The sequence below is a fragment of the Epinephelus moara genome, chromosome 5, assembly GCF_006386435.1.
Source record: "Epinephelus moara isolate mb chromosome 5, YSFRI_EMoa_1.0, whole genome shotgun sequence".
Taxonomy (NCBI): Eukaryota; Metazoa; Chordata; class Actinopteri; order Perciformes; family Serranidae; genus Epinephelus; species Epinephelus moara.
In genome coordinates this window covers 31,294,912-31,310,193 of record NC_065510.1, presented here as the reverse complement: position 1 = coordinate 31,310,193, position 15,282 = coordinate 31,294,912, and the positions used below count along the sequence as shown (strand labels likewise).

At 39.6% G+C, this 15,282-nt stretch overlaps 1 protein-coding gene across 4 annotated transcripts in view; it reads right to left on the bottom strand.

Annotated features, from left to right (window-relative positions):
- Positions 1 to 1,549: 1,549 nt before the first annotated feature.
- Positions 1,550 to 15,282, bottom strand: part of rbm20 (RNA binding motif protein 20) — a 67,193-nt gene continuing 53,460 nt past the window's right edge. For 2 of the 4 annotated variants that reach the window (XM_050045300.1, XM_050045302.1), the window contains exons 6-14: positions 11,039 to 11,185; positions 10,411 to 10,542; positions 10,252 to 10,331; positions 8,579 to 9,359; positions 8,394 to 8,483; positions 7,678 to 8,260; positions 5,991 to 6,056; positions 4,113 to 4,234; positions 1,550 to 2,587 (exon numbers count right to left, since the gene is read on the bottom strand). In XM_050045300.1, coding sequence (XP_049901257.1) covers positions 2,519 to 2,587; positions 4,113 to 4,234; positions 5,991 to 6,056; positions 7,678 to 8,260; positions 8,394 to 8,483; positions 8,579 to 9,359; positions 10,252 to 10,331; positions 10,411 to 10,542; positions 11,039 to 11,185 — 2,070 coding nt within the window. In that variant the 3' untranslated portion in view covers positions 1,550 to 2,518. Of the gene's footprint in view, positions 2,588 to 4,112; positions 4,235 to 5,990; positions 6,059 to 7,677; positions 8,261 to 8,393; positions 8,484 to 8,578; positions 9,360 to 10,251; positions 10,332 to 10,410; positions 10,543 to 11,038; positions 11,186 to 15,282 lie in introns of those variants that run through there. The other 2 variants (XM_050045301.1, XR_007569995.1) reach the window with 2 other exon arrangements.

Genomic DNA, 15,282 nt, shown 5'->3' with positions numbered 1-15,282 from the left:
TGCCTCCTATCGGTGGTGCTGCGGAACAGCGCTCTCTATTTTGGGACATCATTGCATCCGCTACAATTAATGATGATGGCGATGATGATATTGATGATAATGATTGATTGACTGTCTAAATGATCATGATCTGTTCTTCTAGCCAAGGCTTGTTAATCATCCTGAACAATTCACTTATGAATAATGTGTAAACCTGCAGAGTCAGAGGCAGACTGAAAGTGTAGCCTACATTTTAATAAAATGATTAAAATATATAACAGGATCAACATTTAATATCTAAGCAAGAATATCCAAACTGAGTTTTACACATCTATTCAGACCAACACATTTAGTTTTAGCACACAGATGTTTTTTGCCTCAACACTTGGGGGAGCTCTTTTACAACACTCCCACTCAAGTCCCATCATATACTGGTACAGAAAATGGATGGGTGGTGTACTGTAAGCTGTAAATTATCAGCTCAGACAATTTCAGGTCCTTCTGTAAATTATTCCAAGAAGGGGCGGCATATTTAAAAGCTTTTTGCCTAGCTCAGTTTGAACCTTGGGGACTAGCATCTGAGGAATATTGTGTTAAAAAGTGGATGTAATATTTATGTTATATTACTGTTGATTGTAATAGTTTTGTAAAGTGTTATGAAAATGATAATCTTACAAATGGTTTTCTACTCAGTGGGCTAATTATTGCTTGTTTGTAGTGTACTGTGAGGCTGTACTTGCTTACAATAATAATAATAATAATTATAATAAACTTTATTTTGTATAGCACCTTTCAAAACACAGTTAAAGTGTTTTACAATAAAAACAGAACACATTTAAACACACAAAGAGAATGAAATGAAGAGCCCAACACTAGGCACATAATAAAAACAGGGTAAGATACTTTAAAATGTCATAAAACCTAAGTAAAATTACTTAAAAAAAAACAGGAATTTTTAAAAACTGATTCAAAAGACAGAGTTTGTGGCCCTGATGTCCTCAGGCAAGTAACTGTGACGGCAAAGGCTCTATCACCTTTGTGAATTAATACGGACCTGGGAATGACAAGGAGCATCATATCTGAGGATCTCAGGGTGCAAGAGGGGACGTAAGGCAATAACAGATCAGAAGTAACTTGGAGTGAGGTCTCTCAGGGCTTTCTAAGTAATCAATAATACCTCAAATCTATTCTAAAAGCAACAGGTAGCCAGTGTGAGGAAGCCAGGTTTGGTGAAATGTGGTCATGTTTCCTATCTCGTGTCAAAATCCTGGCTGCAGAATTTTGGATGAGCCGAGGGTGGGAGAGGATTTTTTTTTACTGATGGCAGAGAGCAAGGAATTACAGTAGTCTAGACGAGTAGTTATGAAGGCGTGGAAAACAGGTTTCAGATATTTGGTGGAGAGAAATGGTCTAATCTTTAAAATGATTCTGAGATGATGAAAGCAGTATGGGTAACACCAATAGGAGTGACATTCCCAGTAACCCCTCAGCATATTTGGTGTGGTATGTCAGACTCACCACGATGTTCATTTGGGAGGGAAAAAAGCAAAAATACCAATTGAAACAAGTTTAATTATTTATTCATGTTTTTTTGCAAATCATATGAAAAGTTTGTCAAGAAAACAACACTGTCACTGACATCACAGGATCAGCAGTATTCACAGTATACAAAAACAGAGTCTGTCTTGATAATCCCGCTGCACGAATCACTGTCACATGAAACATTGCATGTTTAACTCTGATAAATTAAACACATGGTCCAGTTTAAGGTCTTCAATATTTAAGGCATTACATATGTCGGCAAATATGACTGGGATTGTCTCATAAATCCAACATAAAACTTAAAGAAAATAAATATATTTGGCATTAGTTGCATCATAATTAATCCAAATGATTTACATTTTTACCTGACAGACAGATAAGGCTGTGCACAGACTGGCACATGATCAAAGAAAAACAGCAAGAGCCTTGAGATAAATAAAAATGTAATGTTGTGTACTAAGCCATATTTAAATCTATCAAACAAATACAACAAACCTGAGAATCTGTCTCAGTTTTTTCACTGAGTAAATACATTCCTTGGCACAAAGTTCAAGTCATTTTGCAGCTGTAAATGTATTATCATTGCTTAAATTAATTTCAACTAAAACCGATTAACATAAGCGCACAGTGTAAAAATGTGTCTTCTCGTTATTAGACATCATCCAAGGTACATTTCCATTCCAAAAAAATAACAAATACATTTTATCACACACAATCCAATAAAATAATCTGTAAGAAAATTGATAAACCTTGCATTTAAATATTGTAGCCTATACATTACACCTCGGGTATGTACAACATTGCTGTCAGTGCCACTCAAAACATCCCAACATTCCTTCTCCCAAAATATCAAAACCAGTGCAATTGTCCACATACTCCAGCTTCCATTTGTCACATTATCCATGCTGCAGTTATCCATAGCTTTGCAGCGACAGCAGACATACGCTAATCCTTCCTTTGCTGTTCGCTGTACAAGACGTCAGAGGTCAAGCTGACGTCACTGTGCAGCTGAAGGTTCAGCAAGTACGCCCGACAGGCTCTCCTCTGCCAGCTGCGACAGGTATTTCTGTGGACGAGAAGAAGAAAAGAAAAATTACAATCCAAAATGTTTATACAAAAAAAAAAGAAAGCGGCATCTTGATTAATGTCAGCATTGTAGTCAAACAACGAGCTGTCCAATCTTGTCCTCCACCAGCAGTTTGGATTTTACTTAACTTTTTTTATAACTACATTTATTAAAAATAGTTTTCAATTGAGTGTTAGTGACAAGAACTGTGGTCGTCAAGAGTTCAAATGCTTTTTGAAAGGATCTTCCACACATACAATTATGAAGTGATATATTACAGTATGTAAAATTAAGATATCAAGTGTGTGAAAATAAATCAGAAATAAATCAGAAATTACCAGCTTCAGTCTGAAAAATATCAGGGCTATTCCCCAACAGCCGCATCCATCAGCTTGACTCACATCAGTCGTAGACTTGTGTTCAATTTTCACTGAGACTAAATTGAATTGATAATAATATAAACAATAACTGACATATATCTGTAAATTATGATATATACTGTATTCCTCTGTGTTAAAGTTTATCTATGTAGATGAATGAGTAAAGTTAAACACTAATCTTTGGTTAATAAAATGACAAATATTAATCTAGAACTATCAAACACCAGAACACAGACACACACACAGAGGGGGCTCTGACTGACAGCACAACTGTTCAAAACAGTTTTTTTTTTTCGTCGTGGAATGTAATCCATCAAAGGTTTGAATCGCTGCTCCTCCGACTTGCCTCAGCTGTGCTGTCGGGGACGAGAGAAATGCAAGATGGCTCGGTGCTGAGTGGGCAATAATCAGAAACCTAATACAGTTGCAAGTTCGCATGCAATGTTTATTTCCATTTACGCGTGTGTGCTAGTTAGTGTGGCACACTGACTGCATTCCTGCATTTTGTTTTGGAAAATTATTATTTTTCTCATTAACTGTTTAGCCTATAACAAGTCAGAAAGGAGGTCTTTAAATTACTTAGTTTTTTTCCAAAAAGTAATACAAAGCACAAAGACATAAATCTTTGAAGTTGAGAAACTCGATCGAGCTAATTTCTTGTATTTTTCCTCATTAAAGGATTTAAGCAGTTAATCAATTATTAAAACTAGTACCATTCGTTTTTTTCGGTATATTCACTGTCTTTTGTAATTCTGTTTAGAAAACATATTTGATTGAACTTTTTAAGTAAAATTCATCCCCAAAATAAGATGAACATAAGAAGAAAGGAAAAGAAAATGAACACGCGTGTGCTGAATGTGTGAAGCGATAAGTCACCAACTCAGTAACAGGTGGTGCAATCTTGTGAATTTTGCTACCATACCACACCGACTGTGGACCACACCAACAGTGCCTTCAGTACAGTGGAGCATGCTTACTGTCGGAAACACTCTCTGTCTCAGCGAGGATTAGCATTCTCAAATAAGTCATGGACTGAATAAAGAATGAATGAATAAAATGTGGAAATGCATAATTCCAGGTTATCACTTTAATCCTTTTCGGCATCATCACCTGAGGGACTGTGTGTATCAGCGTGCAGTGTGTACCTGTAGGTTCCTGTAGTGTACGGTGCTGCGACAGTGAGTGGTCTTCGCCGTCTCCTCGCTGTTATAGAACAGTCCGCAGAGTTTACAGTAGAAGCCGGTCCTCGGCACAATAAACTCCACTCCTGTTAGACAGGGACAGTAAAACATTAGACAATGAGCATTAAATCCCAGAAAACAACACCTAACAGATGGAGGGTCCTCACAAAAGGTATTTACAGTGTGCATAACAGCTACTGCACTTTACCTTCCTATTTGTTATGATTTTTTTCCCACAGTATCTTAATTTTGAAAGGAAAAATACCGTGTTTCTTTAATTTACGGTACATCTTTTTCATAATTTTTTGTCATTCTCATTAATTGAAATCGACATAGAGAAACCAAAGCATGCCTCTGTCAGTGGCAGGCTGAATAATTTAGGATAATTCAAGTATTATAATTTGCTTTAAAAGTGTTTTAGATGTGAAGTACAAGTCAAATTAAACTGAGATGGCTGAAACCATGAGATGAAGAAGATGAAGAAGTTAGTAAAGTGCTTAGGAATGGCATGATATCAGATTTTCACTACAAGATTATCATAGTTAGAAGAGTTCTCAATAAAAATATTGCAACAGAAAATTAATAATAATAATGCTTATTAGTCAAAGTCATCTTTAATTTTGTTCGTAGGGAGGTGGAGAGAGAGTCTGTAGCTATATCTGTACAGAATCATACAAGAGGAGCAGTTACACTTAATGGATAGTGAAAAGGAAACCAGATGGCATTAAAGGAGGGGGACAAAGTGAGAACAGAAAGAAATGGAAATGAGTTAAGAGGCGTGGGATTGTTGACAGTGTTATCATATGTATATCATTAACATAATATCAATAATTCATTTTTAAATATCACTGTTACTGTCAGTTCCATTATATCACAACACCCCTGCAGCACATGAAAAGTTCATTTTCTATTATATGAAATGAACTAAACAGGAAGGGACACTAGTTCAATGGTGTTCTGAGGAAAGCAGAAGTTTCCGCCAAAACATGTCAAGGTATGTAACATCCTAACACGTCTGAGATCAAAGAACAACTAAAGTCATTATCAGGAAGGGACACTATTCTCTTTTATCCATACATTAGTATATATGTTATTTTAGTTCTTTAAAAACACTGTTCAGGTGAGTATCCAGGTGCATCTTAACTAAACACAACTGGCTGCGACAGTAAAAAGTAACAACATGGCAACAAACAACCAGATGACTAATCGGTGTTAAATTTGTCTGGGCCGTGCTATCAATGGACACAGACTGTTCTGACACAGACACACACACACACACTCATTCTCGGGGCATCATACACCAGAAATAGCCCTGCTCGCGTGTCTGTATTGGGGTCTATTGTTGTTGCAGTGCACCAGGGCTTATGTAAGTCTCCATGCAGCGGGCCCAACGCTGGCCATGTGCTCGGCCGTGTCATTCTAGCCCTAATGATAATATAAATACTCATCTCTCAGGGGTGCATTTCACAACCTGCTCACAGAAATAGGTCAGCAAGTCGCCAAGCGATTCCACTCAATTACAGTGCTAATGCAACAGGTTGTCAGTGCACTTATTAATGGCGTACATAATAACACTTCATCTTTGGGACTAAAACCACAAGCTCAGGGCTCAATGAACCTGTCCCTGTGACAACAAATAAATATAGACCCGTTTAAAGACTTTTGGACTGGGTTTAATTCAGCCAGAGAAATCTGATTATATCATTATTTCTACTATTAGACCTCTTTTACATAACCTGATATTTGCTGACAGAACAATAAATCAAATCACCGAGGATCTCAAATAAAGTGGGTATACATTCAAGTTAGAATCAGAGTAATAATTAAACTTGTTCTGCTTACCCAAAGGGATGCTGTGTTCACTGACAGCTTTGTCTTGCTCTCGAGGTGGTGATGGGGCCTCAATCTCTGCAAGAGGTACATAAGTTATAAGAAAGCCAGGATGCACTAAACATTAGAAATTATGCTTCGTTAGTGCATGATGGGAAAGAGATCACACAAGTTCGGGAACTGCCCACTGGTCCGACAGCCCATTGGTTCGACATCCCATTGTTCCGACCATATTAAACCCATTGTTCCGAAGTCCGTTCCGAAATCATCATGATGCCCTGTGGTTAAGGTCTGGTTAGGTTTAGGCACAAAAACCACTTGGTTAGGGTCAGGAAAAGATCATGGTGTGGGTTAAAATGAAAAAGAAAGTGACAAACACATAAGCTGTGAGCCTGCTCCGCCTCAAGCCTTTCCCAGCTGACCCAGAGCCGGTCGCGGCGCACCATCAAGGTAGAAATACGCCCGCCGGGAGCCGTTCAGCACCGCAGACAGTCGGACTAATGGGATGTCGAACCAATGGGCTGTCGGACCAATGACATGGACCCCACAAGTCCAGGACACTGCATGAAAAAGTTGTTGTAAACTATTTCTAAAACTATTTCCTTGGGAAAGAAAAAAGTACATACATGTAGGTGCTTGCGACAATCACCATCAATCTAACTTGAGACAAATCTAAAAATGGATGTTTAGAGGGGAACTATTATGCTTTCCCTTATTTTCTGTCATATATATATATATATATATATATATATATATATATCATGTTACAATTTTGGATTTTCATATTAAGGGTGGCTGAAATTTGAAATAATGAGGTAAACATATGTAAAAAATAACCCCTAAGAGCAAAAACGTCAGACTTCAGAGCGTTTCTGACAGTTTTTCTATTTTGGCTACAAAATAACCTCAGTTGGTAATAGATTTCTTTATATGTTCATCTGCTCCAGGCATATTACTGCAAGTGTTTACATTACGTTACCTACACTGCGACATGTAGCTACATGCTAGCATCAGGGAAACCTGTAATTGATTGTCAATGTCGTTAATTTCTTCCGGATTTCGGATCATATCTTCCTGCTGAAACATGTCCAGTTGTGGGGGGTTTTGGTTTAGCTTTTCTAAGTGATCTTTTACAGAAGAAAGTGCTGCTATACTCGTTCCAGTCATTCCCCAGCTGCAGGTACACTGCTACATGTAGCTACATGCTAACATCAGGGAAACATGTAATCTTGGTTGCAGATGTTGTTAATTTCTACCTGATTTCGGATCATATTACAGCTGGAACTTGTCTGGTTGTGTTTAGAAGCTTTGATTAGTGAATTTTCACAGTATAAAGTGCTTCTATACTCAGTTAAGTCATTTCCAAGCTGCAATTACAGTGCAGAGATGCTGAGATGCGGAAGACCCATAAACACTGACCAATCACAGCAGATTTGACTCTTTTGGATAAGGGACTTCAAGAGACAGGCGCTAAAATGGAGCGTCTCAGACAGAGGGTGAATACAGGTGTTCCAGCACAGACAGTCAGAGGAAAATAAAGTGCTTTTTGAACATTAAAGCATGCAAAGATGTTCTAGTAGAAACCCATAATACAAGTATGAACCTGAAAATGAGCATAATAGGTCCCCTTTAGCCGAACAGAACACTGGATCTTGTGGTTCTGCTACAAACATCTGACTTGTTTTTTTTTTTTAAGTACCTTTTTTAAGAACGGCATCCTTGTGTTGAACCCCATCACTGATTGTTTCCGTGACCTGTGCTACTTCCGGGCTTTTCCTGTCCTCTGATACATGAATGTGATTCTCCACTGGCTCCTCTGATGGCCCACTTTTCATTGCTTTATCCTCTGAACACGTCTCCTCCAGTGCAGCCTTGAACTCCTCACTGGGGAAGTCACTGAGGTTAGTGACTGGCAGCTCAGGCACCACTGGACTGAGTGTCTGGTTTTCAGGACTGGTTGCAGTTAAAACATCCCCTGGTTTCTCATTTACAGGTGCTTCTGCCTTGTCTCCCACATCCTCACAGGACTTTTCCTGGTTAGACTTCTCGTTGGACGTCCGCTGCACCTCCAAGGAGGAGGTAGGTGTTGGTATATGCTCCGCTGCTGCTTCTTCCTCTGCAGACTCTTTGGGGCAGGATATGTACTCGTCCAGCTCAGGAAGGTCGGGCTCAATTATGGAATCATCTTCTCCTCCCACTTCATCTACAGTGACCAGTTCCTCCATGTTCTTAGGGTACCAACACTCTTCATCAGTGTTATCTCCACTTTCCAACTCCTTCACCTTTGACAGGATAACAGAAAACAGCTGTTAATACTCATAGAAGCAATCTACAGCTTTAAAACGTGTATACACATGAACCTGTGGGGTCCAATAGGGGCCTGAATGTGTAATAAAGATCACAATGCTTACTCACAGTGTCTCCTTCTTTACTACATTCAGTTGTTGCCTCTTTTGGCATGTTGCTTTGCTGAGGTGAAACAGATTTTTCTTTTGACTGGCGACCCTAAAAAACAAACAAATAAAAAGTTTATCAGCTAGAGGGATATGCCATGTAAATCAGGTATAATCAACAAATAATATATATTCATATCTACTCACAGTATTTTCAGTTGTATTTTCTTTCTCGTGTTTTTCTGCAGAGGTGTGCCTTCTGCTTGTCTTTCTGCTCCTGCCCCTGCCTGGTGAACCCTGCCTCTTATCATCTAGTGTCCTGCGAAGTGGCTCCTCCGTTATCTCAAACTCAGAATGCCTCGATCTACTGTGGTAGTCGCCGCCATCCCTCCTCTTTGGCTTTGTATCATGCCTTTGGTATGGAGGTCTGGGGGCCTTGTCTGACTTGAACATTTGCTCCTTCATGTAGAAGTCATCGTCCATGTTCCTGTAAGAGCTGAAGGCCATGCCTTGAGGGCTGCCTCGTGGGTGCCAGTCTCTGTTGCCCCTCATCCCTTCACCTCCTCCTCCTCCACCACCTCCACCTCCTCCTCCTCCTCCTCCTCCTCGCTCATCTCCAGATCTTGAGCTGATATGATCCAAGGGTTTCTGGTAAGCCTTCCGACGCTCGGCTGCCCGTCCATTAGTCCGATCGTCATCCGCGCTGCCCCCATTCCTCCACGGGTCATCCCTCTCCCTTTCGTCCTCACCCCTTCTTAAGTGTGATGACCAGTCCCAGGAGCCCCGGCGGGGGCCCATGCCATTGCTGCCTCTCTCTGGACCCCTGCATGGTGCCCCCTGGGGGCTGTGGGCAGAGCTGCATGATGTAAAACTGGGACTGTGGGAATGAGGACTCAGAGAACGGCTGATAGGGCTGCGGGAGCGTGCTCTCTCTGGCATGTAGCTGGGGGGAGACGAGGGGTGGATCACATGGAGAAATCCTCTAAAGCTGCACATATCATTCATAGCCTGATTTATATAATATTTTATTCCTCAAAACATGGCCAAAATGTATGTGATATGGCTGCTGACAGTATTTTCTGATTTATGGAGTCATAAAAAGAAATTGAAACCCCCTCTGTAAAAACATTTGGCTCTAATGTGTCAAAATAAAACAAGAATTTTGAACGTGGCTTTATCTAATGTTCTGATTTTTTTTATTTGATGGAAATGTATGGAAATTAGTGCTTATTTAATTGGATACGCCTCAATTAATCAACTGGGGAAGTGTTGCACTGAAAATTTTACCCTAATTCACCAGAGCTGTGTCCTCTTAAACATGACAGAATACGCTGACACATGGGCACCAGTAGAAAAGTACTTAATGTCATTAGGAAAAAGAAGGAAAAACCTTCAAGACCACAATTTTTAAAATGTAAAACAATTTAATTGTTTATTTATTTATATTCCTCTTATTCTGATTTAAACTAATAATTATTGTCTTTTTTTCTGTCAGTGCTGTTCTACAGTATTAACACTGCCTGTTACCTTCACTATAAGATGATATTGCAGGGAAAAGTGAAGGAAAGTAACAATGTTTGTGACTGGTATTTTTAAGGGATGCATTGGTAAAGAGTTGGGTTGCATTTATTTATTAGTTTGGAGGAGGTTAGAAATGGCCGGACTCACTTGTATGCTGATTAACGGTCACAATTGTGTTTTTGGTTTTCTGTTTTTATTTTGCGAGTAAATTTAAAAAAAAAAAAAAAAAATCAACTTAAATAATCATCTGTGGTACATTTCACCTCAATGAATTTCCATTTTGCTTTACTACATTTGTGACTCAAAGAACTTGGTTACATGAAAACATTTGAGACCAGCAGAATAAAACGTTGCCTTACTGTTCAAGTTCTTGCATCTCATCCCTCTCCCGCTGAGAGGTGATATCCAGGATGATCGACTGAACATCTTTACCTGGTTTCTATACAGAAAGAAATTCTCACTTAGTAACTGGCTTTAGCTGCCTATAACGTACTGTTTACTTTGTTCCTCAGTCTTACCTTGAGCTGCAGCTCCTTGTATCTCTTCGACATTCGTATGAGAAGTTTCTGATTGTTAATCGTAGCTGGAGTAAGTTGGTAGTATTGAACCATTGCCTGAGCTGCTTCAACATACGCCATCTCCAGAAACGCCTGATAGGAGAGCAGAACATAGCTGTAAACAGTTCTGACAGTTATATGGTTTTTCTTGCAGGACATACGCACAAACATGTTTCACATCTCAGATGTCGGACTGGATGCAAGCAAATCTTTGAAAATCATCATCACAAGGCGTCACATTTCATTACTATCATAAATCAGCAGAACAGTCGCTTTACTACCTGTAACCAACACCACGATTTTAGTATGAATGCTTTAAATGTGATAGGGGGGGGCATTAATGCTGTAGTTCAGTTCTGATAGCTGAAACCTGGGAACCTGACATGTCATGTAGTGGTAGTTAAACAGCCAGTAAGTTATGACAAAGTACATGATATCACATAACAGCTGCAGCAGAAGAAAAGCTGTTGATAGTCAAAAAATTGCACAGGATAATTTCATGATTATTTTGGAACTGATCAGGTCAGAAATCTGTGTAAACATTTATTGATTTCTATGAAACATAAACAGTCACTAAATAGAAATGTACCTGATGGGTAGAGCGCATGAGGATGTAGTTGGTGACCTTGCCAAAGGGTAGTCCCAGGTTGATGACATCATTCTCTGTGCAGCTGCCTTCAGGGAGGTTGCAGATGTGAACGACTCGCCCTGCTGTGGCCTTTCTGGGTGGAAATGGCTGCGAATAATCAAAATAATTACGACCATGAATACTGTTTTAAAAGTCACACAGATTGTTGTCGAAAATCTACTTAACGTCTGAAAATAACTGTTGAATTGAGTCAAAAACTTCATACTGGTATATCAAAAAATTAAACATTGAAACTTGCACCAAACTGGAATCAAAGTAACTTCATCCTGCTTAAAATGACATTAAAGTTAGAGTCTGTGATTCTACTATAATACACTTGGCTGTCAAATTCAGCCAACATCTCCTCACACTCCTCAAGCTGTCTGTTTTTTTTTGGATGTGCTGAAAAGAAAATCAGGTGTTTATAGACAGACCTGGCTCTGTAAATGGGCAATAAACAAGTGGCTCGGACAAAGCTAAACACAACTCTATTGCACTGTGCTCGTTCACAGGACAGGGGAAAGGCTGTGGATGTATACAGAGAGAGGCAGTAGGAGTGAGGGGGACGGTAAAACAGAGCCTCTGAAGGAGCACCAATGGGAGGGGTGTGTTTCTTTGGGTGTTGAGTCCGCAGATCGCAGATTCCACCTTCAACAGTTTACCTGGTTAGTAATCTGGTTTTGTTCAGTTGTTAACTTTTGAGCACAAACCTGCCAACTTTATAATGAGAACAAGACTTCTGAGATCCTGTGAGCACTGAACCCATCTGTTGTTGGTCAAGGAATCTAGTTACAATCTGTAAGCTAACTGCTCCAACCACTTTCTTTTCTATTTCTACATGGGTGAATATAAAAGATATAACATGTACCTACAGTTAGGAAGTTTTATTTTTAGCACAGTTAGGGTAACAGTTGACCCCGTACTTCCAGTAAATGTGGATATGCAGAGATAAAACCGAACTGATACTGATCTTCTCATCTAACTGCGGGCTTGACAGAAAAATAAAACCTTCCAATAGTGTCAGTGTGATCTTTTAACAATCTGTGTGGCACATCAGTCAGTCATACTATAGGAGACAGGTCTGTCTGGCATCAATGTAACACTATCGCACAGGATGCCATGTCATTTTTCCCCTCCTTGATACAACCCACCTCATTCCATCTATTAATAGTTGCTTGGCAGAAGTGCAACAGTGATAATCAAAGTTTTCTTGTTTGGATTTAGAGACTTGTCAGCTGACTGGCCTCAGACATTTCACACATTTGATGTAAATCCCTCTGGGTTGCCAAGTATGGCGACCTGCATTGCTCTTTTATCTTATAGGTCCCCGTCCAGACACCTTTTAATGTATGTAAAAATACTCTGCTATGATAAAAATGTTGTTTCACATAAAAAGCTTCACTTTGTCCAGCGCTGGTGCAGCACTAAAATGAAATGTGGCGATAGGTCTGGCTATTAGGAGACTAGCATTATATAATATGACTGGTGAAAGAGCAGTGCACGTCAAGATGGCTAGCGTTAGTGTTAGAAGAAATATGGGAGGGATTCAGTTGCACATGTCTGAGCCTCAGTCAGACCCAGTCTCAGACAAGGAGTCTGTTGCGCACCAAAATCAGCAACTAGCAGACGTCTCAAAATAGGCTGTTCACACAAACTAATCGTATGTTTTCCTGCGAAAAATAAATGCACCCCAATTCGCACATACCCCACAAATTTTGAAAGGCTGCAATAACATAAACAATGAGCTTGCAGGAGTAACAAGCAGTCCTGAGCAGTCTTGAAAGGAAGCTGGTTGGGGTGGTGGATGGGTCACAAAAACCCCACCTTTCCTCTGGGACTTTCCCCTGGTGTTGTGTATTTGGAACCATGTGAACTCTGAGTCATTTTAAGGTACGTCCTTACCTTTCCTCAACCTAAACTCTATAACTTTACATTAATAACATAACTGTAGTTAAGGATGTAACATCATTAATTCGTGGGATACCATATGAACCGTTCTATGAGAATGTCAGAATCAGATTAAGCATAGAAAGCATTTTATATTTGTTTATGTTGTTTGTTTGCTTGTCAACCTTTAACTGGCAGTGGCTGACACAGTGTTAGTGGTTGTGACACATGCAGTAATATCTGCTATACTTGCTTTGATGTCACAGTACGTTCACATTGTCACTTTGTACATAATTACACCTGGCTCCTCCTCGGGCACCCCTTATTTCGCTCGTCTTTGACATGGAAAGTTCCACCCCACAAGTTGACAGGATTGGTTACCAAGTTCATGATGTAACAAACCCTGGCTGTCTATATCCGTGTTTTACTGTCACTGTTACACCGCAGTTCCAAAGTAGAAACACACAGCCATGGCGCTGACTACTTATTTCGCCCATATGTTTTGTTGCATATATATATATATATATATATATATGTTAAAAAAAACAACAACACTATATAGACATGTTAAAAAGGTCAAAAACTTGATTTTCATTCAAAAAGGAGTGAGCAAATAAGCAGTAAATTATATTTTTCTTTATAGAGACACACAGTGGTCTGCAGAGAGACACTACAGAGATGGTGAAAGTAATTTAATCTGTTGTGGTTTTAGATATTGTATTATTTCTGTTCCTAAAAATCTACTGTTTTATCATAAATGCTGTTATTTACTTTAACAGCTTCATTTTCTACAGACAGATGTTAACAGTTTTGAATTTTAATTTCTGTCTCTTTCAGATTTCTTATTATTCACCCATCCTTTCTCTCAGCTCTCAGTCTTTTCCAACTCCCCGCTGAACGTGTGCCCCGCTGATTTGTCCTTACATCGCTGTCTATACCTGCAACTTTCTTTTGACTAATAATCACCAAGTTTTTCAGCCTCAATCTCTGTCCAAAGCAGAATTTAGAGAGCAGACACATTAAACCAGAAATTGCACCCTAAGTTTTCATTTCACCCTGCTCATTAGCTCCCCTAAACAATGTATTTACTACAAATACAACTTTAAAAATACAGAGGCAACTAACACTGACTGATTTAATCTGTCTATCTTTATTCATCATCAAACTAGCCAATGGACATACCGTTTGACACCTTTAAACATCATTGCGGAAAGCGGTTGTAAATTCAGCTCGTCATATCTCGGAGTCTTATTTCTGCAACCATTGTGCTGCAACTGCAAGTTTCCCAGCGCCCCTCCTCCTCTTCCTGCCTCTCTGGCCGACAGACCTGATGGACAGTTCCATGTGTGGGACAGACTGGGGTCCTAATTTCACCTCAGACGAGCAGCCAGGGTTTTTACAGGGAATTTGTTGAGGGAAAACCCAACGATAACATACACTTCACACTGAGTCCAATGGCCATGAAGTGTAGGGTGTATTAAGGGAAGGAGGAGACTTTTACAGTCTTATAGTCCCTTTACTGTGCATGTTGAAATATAACCAGAGGCAAGAGTGTCAGTATTCACAACATACATAAAGCACTAATCACAAGAAGTCCATAAAAAGCATGTCATTGTATCCGAGGCAGTTCATAAACTGTGGATATAAATAATGACACAACAGCACTACACTTTGGGCAGTTATTAATGTACACAAATTGTGGAAAGGAGCAATTTATACAACCCTGATAAAAAGATAATCTGGATGAGCTAGATTACTAATTTCTATGCCACAACTTAATGGTTTCTGGCCAGCAAGCTGACATCAACAGCTTGATAAGAGTGATAATTCTATTAACAGCTTCGTGCCGCCACCAGAACACATAAAGGTCAGTGCAGGTTGGGCTCAATAAACAGATCCAGGAATAGGCTGTTTATGTCTTTGGAATATTAGAGAGAACAAGAGTCTTCGCTCGTGGCACTTGCTAATGTCTGACCTGTAAGATGTCGTCTGTGTCTGAAAGCTCAGACAGTTTGACCGCAGCATTGATATCACTGTCAAGGTTGGCTCAGGCTTTGAACGGTAGCTCTTTCTGTTAACCGCAAACCAGAGGTGCAAAGTTATGCCGTGTCACTGCCTACTCAGGGAGGCAAAACACACACTGCTGGATCACGTGGCGGGCTGTTTTGCAAACGGGACTTTCAATATATAGAACAACAAAAACAAAACCCACAGTCACAGTTTTAGGCTTTAAATCACCCACACAAAACAGGTAATGCACTAACATCCATTATAGCTTGATTCTCATTTTGATGTATTTCATTTGTTTTTTGTGCTTG